At 36.6% G+C, this 10637-nt stretch overlaps 1 protein-coding gene across 2 annotated transcripts in view; it reads right to left on the bottom strand.

The window, feature by feature from the left end:
• Positions 1–2804: 2804 nt before the first annotated feature.
• Positions 2805–10637, bottom strand: part of tpd52l1 (tumor protein D52 like 1) — a 47250-nt gene continuing 39417 nt past the window's right edge. For both annotated transcript variants that reach the window (XM_018094233.2, XM_002936010.5), the window contains one exon: positions 2805–6757. In XM_018094233.2, the coding sequence (XP_017949722.1) occupies positions 6629–6757 (129 nt within the window). In that variant the 3' untranslated portion in view covers positions 2805–6628. The remainder of the gene's footprint in view (positions 6758–10637) is intronic.

Below are 10637 nucleotides of genomic sequence, written 5' to 3'. Positions count from 1 at the left end.
TTTCTGCTGGTTGATAAAGCTTCCCATATCACAGTACTTTTTAAACACTGCATTTATATAAACCGCCTGCTTGTTACAAAAGTCACCACTGGGCTTTGAGTTATCAAGGGTCAGGTTATATCTAGGGTCTTGATGTTAATTATGCTTCTTATTGATTTTACCTCCCCAAGAATCTTTAGTTCTTTCTAGAAAACTACTTTGTCTTACAGATAATTTGGTAGTAGAGCTTAAAGGGATTCTGTAATGATTTTTATGGTGTTCTTTTTATTTCTTAATTATACTGTTTACATTACAAATAATTCACGCTACCATTGCACAGTTTATTTTTGAACCAACATCTATTTTTCTTTTAGTTGTAATATTGGTGTGTAGGCAGCATTGTGCCTGAGTCTGAGCTTTTAGAAAGAGCCAGTGCTACGCATTAGAACTGATTTCTGGTAACCTATTGTTTCTCCTACTCCCATGTAACTAGGAGTCGCAAGCTGGACTTGGATTTTTTACTCTAAAATGCTATTCTGATATCTACCACAGGTGTCAAGGAGCTGCTGTACTGTTACCTTCCCATTGTTCTGCTGATTGTAAGCTCTTTTGGGCAGGGCCCTCTTCACCTCTTGTATCGGTTATTGATTGCTTTATATGTTACTCTGTATGTCCGATGTATGACACCCACTTATTGTACAGCGCTGCGGAATATGTTGGCGCTTTATAAATAAATGTTAATAATAATAATTGGCTGCTGGGGGTAAAATGGGAGTGGGATGATTTCACTCCAACTTGCAGTACATCAGTAAAGAGTGACTGAAGTCAAACGGCTGTGGCATCTTGTGAAATGAAGAACATAGCTAACCCATGTGAATATGCAGAGTGTCATTAAAGCATTAATGTATGCTTTTGCTGGAAGTAGGGGGCCTTCTCTAAATCATAAAATACAGTTCAGACTATTATTTGAACAAAACTTTACACTTAGTGCTACACATTTAGACATATAACATTCTCCTTGCATCCACAAAATTCAGAGCAATTCACACTGCCTCATGCACTACAGTCCATTAGCTGCAACCTTTGAACCTAGATGATGATGCATTTTACACATGGGCTAGTGTGTGGGGCTGCTCACCGATGTAAAAAAGTATGTGCTCCTGGCAAATATTCTTTTCCCCAATATCATTTACAGTCATGCAACACTTATCTAATGTTGTTCCATTGTGAAGTGATGCAAGTGAAACTTTTCACCACCCACTATTGAAAGCAGTGGGACTACAAGCTCATAATTTATCACCTCACATAGTTTAAGGTGAGGAAGGGGTTATATTAAATACTCTGAGCCTAAGGGGGACATTCTCCCATTTTTACACAGACAGGTTATGATGGTTTTCCTTTAATCTTTGGAATTAGGTAAATGTAAAAAAAGAGCATTTATATTTCTACTTTTACAGCTGAGGAGGTTATGTCCAAAAGGGGGGAGGGATATATTTTAACTTTGAGAATGAAGCACACTATTTGATTAAAAGTATCCTGTGCACCCAGATACTTTTAAGAAAGGGTTAGATGAATTTTTAACAAGGGAGAAAATAGACAGCTATTTATATTCTTTGTACACTATTGATCGAGGGAATGGTCTGATTGCTCAGACCATCCATCAGAATGGATTTTTTTTCCTTCTGAGAGCTCTGCTCTAGGAAAGCTATTTCAGAAATTCGTCTCTTAAAGAAGAAGGAAAGGTATAATTACTCAGGTGCTAAATCTGTTCGGCATCAGCCTGTGATTCTCATTAGCTGTGTTATCTATGGCCAAAAGCTGGTTAACCCAACCGGGCACTTCACATGCATGCACTCCAATGACGCAGCAGCAGGTGGTGAATGAGAATGACCTGCCATTGGTGAGGGGTCAAGGGTCTAGACTAGGGGTAGGCAACAGCAGAAGTATGTGCCCAGCCCTACCCAACCATTGCGCCCTAAGCACATGCCTTTTCTGCCTACCCCTAGTTCCAGCCCTGACCACCCTGTATTGTGTAGCTTTCTTGATAATGGGTTTCTAAATAACAAACCCCTTAGCTGTAATAATTTTTGAAGTAAGTTTTACTACTTTTTCTTATATTTTAAGATGATAAATGATTTGCTTTTGCTTTCTTAATCTATTAAACACAAGTTAAACATGTTGTTTATCAGTAATGCATTGCAAACTCATGCTTAAATCAATTAAAATCTCTTGGCCACTCACAGCGTAAGTGTTGCTTACACCCAGAATGTTAGGTTGAAAACGTTAAATATAAACAAGTGCAATACAAAATAATAAATACTGTTTGCGAAAGGGGACTAGTCTTTTGAAAATTACATATGAAACACTTTTTTTTAAATGAAAACATCCATGTACAGTTTACAATCTCTGCTGTCAATCATATATTACCTTCCCCACCTCTATGTTTCAGGCACAATTACTTTCACTTTGTATTCTGCGCCTCCTAGATGTCATTGCCCTCGTCACATTTCCTCTCTCTGTTCACTGTTTATTGTAGCCTGGGCATGAACAAGTACATTAGGTACACCATTCTAGTGCATACATTTGATTTCAGGATGATGCAAAGTTTGCTTTATCTGTGGATTCCAAAAGAACGAAGAAAGCAAGATTTAAATCATTTATATAGTGAACTAACAAAAAAATAGGATTTGAAATTATTTCTATGATGACAGGTCAGTTGTAACATTCACTACAGTTATAGTGGTGTTGGTTTTTCCTGATACGAAAATATATTAAACATTTCTATGTTTCATGCCCCTACAACTTAGCAGCAATTATTGGACACATTTATTTTTTCCAAATCAGGTCATTTTAATAAGAATATCAATTTCATATACAGAAAACTATTGATCTACTATTTGGATACTTCTTTACTTTGCTTTTTTTGGTTCACGTTATAGACACTAACAAAAGCATACAAAATATCATATAATCAGATAAAGCAGAAAAAACAAGGGTTCAAGTAACTCAAATCACAAACACAGATTTGAAAATATGTAACACAATTACTATCTATATTCTACTTAAAAGCTATTTATGTGCAATAGTTTGTATCTCTATCTCTTCACAGAATTTGAAGTTTGCATTGTAGGACGTTCAAGCTCTTGTGAGCAGGGCAACTAATCCTATTTTTTGATGTCACCCTTGTTTGTAAAATTATCTTAAGACCCCTGTTTGTTGACGATGATGACAACATGCACATATTACATACAGGGCTTGTGTAAATGCAGCCTTGGGAAGCGTCACCCTGTTGATAAAAATGGGGCTGATTTATCAACGTACATATTCAAATTTTTGTCACAATATTTTTTTTTGCCAAAGCTCACTCATCACAGTTTCTTAAACTTGAATGTTTGATATTTACTAAGCGCAAAACTTGAAAAGCTCAAACGTAAAACTTTGGCTTCTAAAAGCTTGCAAATTTATGTAGAAGTCAATCGTAGCAAAATGTAAGCAACTTTTTCAATGTAAGTTCTTGGAATTACAGTATTTTGACATTCTGTAAAGTCATTGAAAATGTTGAATAGAATGCAAATTTGCTACATTTATTTTTGTATTCATTTTTTTTTTAATAAATAAGCATACATTTGAGTTTGGTAAGTTTTACAGTTTATAAAAAAAAAAAAAAATTCTAATTTTGATAAAGAGGCCCCTCTGTCTCTAAATTCCTAGGATAGGAAGCAGTACAATTTTTGGGGAACAGTTGTAATTTTAGTTTCATACTTGCATTAATATGCCCCTATGTATCCCCTGATCTATATCTAGAAGTAACCCATACTGGAAAAAAAACTCTAAAAAAACTTCTCAAATGATATTACTGGAAGCCCAGTACCATAAGAATTAAATTAAATAAGTATTTAAAAATGATGTATCATTGCTAAGAATGTTTTGAAGAAGCTTGAGAAGCACTTCCATTCTGGAGTGTCATATAAAATGTCATATAAAATGAGGATTTAAATTATTTATGATTTAAGGGCTAATCTTAGTCTGTTTTAGCAGAGAAAAATGCATTTAAAGGTAAACAAACAAAAGTGCTAAAGGTAACAATGAAATCGCTACTCAGTTTTACATATATTAGTATCACAATCATTTGTGGCAATTACAAAAATGAATAAATTGTAGACTGTTGAATGTGAAAGGGCTGTGTGTTGGAAAATGGTATATATTCCAGATTATAAAAATATATACATGAGAAATCTTTGCAAGTGCCAGGGTCCATAGGAGGGGTAATTTACTCTTTACACAAGTTATAGAGCACTAAGGGGCACAACATCCACTTATTGCTCATTTACCAAACCCTTGTGCCTATATCCAGTGCAAAGCAGCCTTCTACACTATCAGACATGATAAAATAGATATGGAGAATGGCACTGCAGTGAGCAGTAAAATGAATATATATACAGGTATATATATAATATGAATATTTTTTAAATATGTAAATAGTAACAAAATTAAGCATTTGGGTGGGGCCCTTATTATCAGAAGGAAGTCAGTTGGCTCATTAAAGCGGGGAAAAAGCAAAGATTCTGAACTGTCTGTCTGTACAACTGTGGCACCAGCTAATAAGGGCTTGCTTTTTAATAGTTGCATTTCTAATAAAATGACTATTGATGCATGGATGACTCTAGAGGAAATTTAAAAGAAACTTGAATATGTAAGGGTAAACAAAGGTCAAGGACCGGATGGTATTCATCCCAGAGCATTAATGAGCTTAGCTCTGTGATTTTCAAACCTCTTTACTTTTATTGTCTTGCATAAAAAAGAGCATTAATTGGGGGGATAAAAGAGATGAAAAACGTAATTTTACCTTTTTATAGGTCCCTGGTAAGACCTCACCTTGAGTATGCAGTGCAGTTTTGGGCTCCAGTCCTTAAGAAGGATATAAATGAGCTGGAGAGAGTGCAGAGATATACAACTAACCAGGAAAAATGTATGAAGAATTAAAACTATATGGGTAGACTGTCAAGGTTGGGGTTGATTTCTCTGGAGAAAAGGTGCTTGTGAGGGAACATAATTACACTTTACATTAGAGAACATTATAGACAAATAGTGGGGGATATTTTTTCCAGATGAACAAAACTTTAATTTGAAGCAGCGTAGGGGCTAAAAAAAAAGTAGAATAACTATACATACTGTAGTTGTTGGCCTTAAGATTTACAGAGCTGGTAACACCCCCTATATTTTCAGGAGTTACGTGATTTTGGCACCTCTCCCCACTCTCTCCCACCACCCACACCCATACATTTTCACGATTTGTCTGAAAACTTCCTGTTAACCAATTGTAAATGCGTGGTTAGCATTATTTTGGCTACAGCTGCACATTTGGGAGTCACATCACTTCTGAGAGCGCGTGCTTGCGTATGATGTCACTTCCGGTCTTTGGTGTAATTTTTCACCAGTGGGCCAGCAGGCCACGCACCATCCCTCACTGACTGAATGTTAAAAGTTTACAACTCTGGATTAAATATGCTGCCTCAAATGCTATATATCAAGTCAGAGACCTGATTTGGCACTGGAAAAGTCTCTTAATCTGTGTGTGTCTCGGGACCCACAGCAGGCACATGATGGCTGTGAAATGACAAAAGAAAAGTTCTATATAAATTTCCCTTTCTTTTGCTTTAACCTCTTAATATTTACATTAGTGGTCCTGTATGATTATGTTGTTTTATTCTTTAATACTAATGAACATTTAAAATACATTTTTGAGACATTTGTGGTTCTCCTCCCACAAAGATCATCTTCTTTCTCAGTGCCCTCATGATAATGCCATCACGCTTTAGGAACAGATGATAGAGCCTTGGATCTGAGACCTAATTAATGTGTAAAAACTGTTTAGTTTTAAAACAATGAACAGCAAGAATCACTGTCACCACTTTGAAAGTTGAAAGTTGGGCTATCTTCACTAAACTCACCTCCCCCTTCCTTTGTAAACAAGACAATTTTTCCAGAGACATTTAAACAATCAAACCTTCTACCTTATATAAGCAGCAGCCTTTGAGCAGCTCATTTTCAGTACAAGTACTAAAGTGAAACTGGCTTCATATTCTTGTTAATGCCAGAAATAACAGAAACCATATTTCTTAATTAAAACAATAGAAAGTATGTTCAGCACACAGCTTTTTCATTTATGTGGAAAAGGGGTGTATAGTGGCCCCTTTAAATTGCATTATATAATCTCTTATATCAAAATATATATATATTTCTTGGGGAGTTTCAAAATCAATATCTTGACAACATGCACATTTCAAGTGTGTGCTTACTATGCTTTGAAAAAGTCCCAAGGTTTTCCTCTATCTAATACATATCAAGTATTTATCTACATTGATTTAAGTTTTGGAAATGTTTTCTATTTTGACTTGACTAGATAACAAACTGTACTATTTCATGTGTAATGTTTTATGTCTCCCCATGATGTTCTTAAACTTAGTTTTATTAATTCCCTCCAAAAAGTCCTAAAAAATAACTTAACTTGATCAAACCAGATCAAACTATTTAACCTTTTTGTAATCAACTGTCTTTCAAAGGTATTTAAATAAATATGATTTAAAACAGGTCGCATTATAGAACTAGATAGGCCTACATGGAGCATCTATTGAAACGTTATTGCTTATCACTGTAAATCTTCTTCAGCTTCGGGCAGTAGGGTCCCAGCCAATGAACTGTGTGCACTTGCATGAGCTGTAGAACTCAGGACCTCTTCAAAGCTTCCTTGGGTTTGATTTGCTGATCCAACCTTTGCCTGGTAATCACAATAAAAAGACAAACTGATATAGATACAGTGGTGTGAAAAACTATTTGCCCCCTTCCTGATATCTTATTCTTTTGCATGTTTGTCACACTTAAATGTTTCTGCTCATCAAAAACCGTTAACTATTAGTCAAAGATAACATAATTGAACACAAAATGCAGTTTTTAAATGAAGGTTCACGTTATTAAGGGAGAAAAAAACCTCCAAATCTACATGGCCCTGTGTGAAAAAGTGATTGCCCCCCTTGTTAAAAATAACTTAACTGTGGTTTATCAATTTCAATTTTCAATTTCAATATCAATTTCTGTAGTCACCCCCAGGTCTGATTACTGCCACACCTGTTTCAATCAAGAAATCACTTAAATAGGAGCTACCTGACACAGAGAAGTAGACCAAAAGCACCTCAAAAGCTAGACATCATGCCAAGATCCAAAGAAATTCAGGAACAAATGAGAACAAAAGTAATTGAGATCTATCAGTCTGGTAAAGGTTATAAAGCCAATTCTAAAGCTTTGGGACTCCAGCGAACCACAGTGAGAGCCATTATCCACAAATGGCAAAAACATGGAACAGTGGTGAACCTTCCCAGGAGTGGCCGGCCGACCAAAATTACCCCAAGAGCGCAGAGACAACTCATCCGAGAGGCCACAAAAGACCCCAGGACAACATCTAAAGAACTGCAGGCCTCACTTGCCTCAATTAAGGTGAGTGTTCACGACTCCACCATAAGAAAGAGACTGGGCAAAAACGGCCTGCATGGCAGATTTCCAAGGCACAAACCACTTTTAAGCAAAAAGAACATTATGGCTCGTCTCAATTTTGCTAAAAAACATCTCAATGATTGCCAAGACTTTTGGGAAAATACCTTGTGGATCGACGAGACAAAAGTTGAACTTTTTGGAAGGTGCGTGTCCCGTTACATCTGGCGTAAAAGTAACACAGCATTTCAGAAAAAGAACATCATACCAACAGTAAAATATGGTGGTGGTAGTGTGATGGTCTGGGGTTGTTTTGCTGCTTCAGGACCTGGAAGGCTTGCTGTGATAGATGGAACCATGAATTCTACTGTCTACCAAAAAATCCTGAAGGAGAATGTCCGGCCATCTGTTCGTCAACTCAAGCTGAAGCGATTTTGGGTGCTGCAGCAGGACAATGACCCAAAACACACCAGCAAATCCACCTCTGAATGGCTGAAGAAAAACAAAATGAAGACTTTGGAGTGGCCTAGTCAAAGTCCTGACCTGAATCCTATTGAGATGTTGTGGCATGACCTTAAAAAGGCGGTTCATGCTAGAAAACCCTCAAATAAAGCTGAATTACAACAATTCTGCAAATAGGAGTGGGCCAAAATTCCTCCAGAGCGCTGTAAAAGACTCGTTGCAAGTTATCACAAACGCTTGATTGCAGTTATTGCTGCTAAGGGTGGCCCAACCAGTTATTAGGTTCAGGGGGCAATTACTTTTTCACACATGGCCATGTAGGTTTGGATTTTTTTTCTCCCTAAATAATAAAAACCCTCATTTAAAAACTGCATTTTGTGTTTACTTGTGTTATCTTTGACTAATAGTTAAATGTGTTTGATGATCAGAAACATTTTGTGTGACAAACATGCAAAAGAATAAGAAATCAGGAAGGGGGCAAATAGTTTTTCACACCACTGTATAAAGTACAGGTCCCATGTCTTACAAAAGTATTCAAACCTTTGAACATTTGTCTAATTTACTTGAAGAACAAGAAAAGAAGAATTGTGCTACTATACAGGGGCAATAATACACAGCATATATCCTACCTAATGTTCTGGGCACATTATAAATGAAATTCACAATACATTACCCTGCATATATTTTAATCCTAATGCTCCTTTGCCTTTCTGTATATAATATGCTGGAGATTTTTCTTATAAATTTGATCTAATTTTATTATCTGGTGGAGATTCCATCACCCATTGCTTTCACAGTTCAATGTGTTTTAAATCCTACAAAACCCCTCTACTTAAGCTACTTTTAGGGGGAGATTTACAAAGACCCGAACGCTGGGAGTGTTCATGCGAACGCTCCGAGTGTATTCTCGCCAATTTTTTCACGCACGCGCGACTTTTACGTGCGGCCACATGAAAAATTCGGAAAGGCGCTGCCGCTGTTTGCAGTGGTTCGGTATGAAAATTCTGTGACTTTCGGATCGCCAATACGATATTATCGTGACTAATACGATTTTTTCGTAAGCATTTTCGTGATATTTGCGATCTTCAGAAATTTTCGTTTCCAATCCGAATTTTTCCCATTCGGGATTCGAACTCGTGTTTTGATAAATCTGCCCCTTAGACTTTAACCTGTGGCCCCTAAAATGGTGTTACTCTAAAGCTTCCATAATCCATAGATAGCCACTCATTTAGCAGGTTTTCCCAGAGAATAATAGGAGTGGTAGTTTGGCAAAGGTTTGTGAGCTGTTGCTTAGTGACTTGTGCTGATCACTGAGGGTGTTCCAACAGATATATTCTATCCACTTTTAATTTGAATCACAGTTCAGAACATTATCAGCAACATATTTACAGTCATGTGATATATAGGCAATATATCACCTAACGTTTGGTTTGTTTACACAAGATAGACCTAACTAGACTTAGAAACAGTGTGAGCAATGGGTAATTATGCCAAACTTTTCTGTTACAGAATTGTGCTATGCACCTAGCCTATGTTAAGATGTTCTGAAGTGCTGTTGAATGTTTCCTAGGCAACATGGAAAATGTCTTTGTCTTCACATTTTGTACTGTTTTGTGTATCATGTTCAGCTGCACCCCCCATCTCCACATTTCCTCTAATGCTACTGCATATTTGATTCACCATCTGTTAAAGGCGACTGTGTTCCACTGTCTGTACCCTTGAGCTAAAAGGACTTTTATAATAAACATCAAGATCATTTTAATGATTTTCAACTTAATAGGGATTGCAGTTGCTGGCATATCCATTCAGTGATCTTAAAATGATTATATTTGGCTATACCATTTCCACATTCAGTCTTCTCTTTTTGCAGACTTATCTTATCATACAGCTGACAATATGTTGATTTGGAAATCTTGCAGATTTTATCCCTTGTAATTCCTTAGATTACAGAACTGGTAAACAAATGCTGGGATGCTAATACTATAGAGTTTACACTTTGTGCTTGCATGACAACATGCAGTGTGGCATTATAATAGTTATCCAGCATTTAAAGTGTTTGGGAAATTTTGGCAGTATTTTGAAAATAACTCCAAAATGCTTTAAAGGGTACTAAAAGCCAGTCAGAATGTGAGGCTAATTATCTGATATTCCAATAAATAATTTCCAAGCTGTGGCAAATTACATAAAGCAGAGCTGTCACACATAAAAATGTTTATCAAATTAAAAACATTAGAGAGGATTATTGACAGATAGCGATGTGCTTTTTTCCATAAAAATGATCAGTGCACCAGAGGCCAACCCTTTAAATCAGAGGAACTTTCATTTGAAGCAGTGTAGGTGATTTTTTATGGTGAAGGCAGTGAGGTTGTGGAATGCCCTTCCCAGTGATGTTGTAATGGCAGATTCTGTTAATGCCTTTATGAGGGGCCTAGATGAGTTCTTGAACAAGCATAATATCCAAGGCTATTGTAATACAGTTAGTAATGATGTTGTTATAAATGGTTTATGTATGTGTGTATAGATAAGTCAGTATAGGTTTTTGTGTGCTGGGTTTACTTGAAAGGGTTGACCTTAATGGACTCTGGTCTTTTCTCAACCCTTTGTAAAATATGTATGTAACTATATCCCAAGGTGTTTTGGCCACTAGGAGACAGTGCCCCTAACAATGACCCTAATGGCTTAAACACAGGGACAGACTGGGTCAGCTGGGC

Source organism: Xenopus tropicalis, chromosome 5 (genome assembly GCF_000004195.4).
Source record: "Xenopus tropicalis strain Nigerian chromosome 5, UCB_Xtro_10.0, whole genome shotgun sequence".
NCBI lineage: Eukaryota > Metazoa > Chordata > Amphibia > Anura > Pipidae > Xenopus > Xenopus tropicalis.
This window is presented reverse-complemented; position numbering and strand designations above follow the sequence as displayed.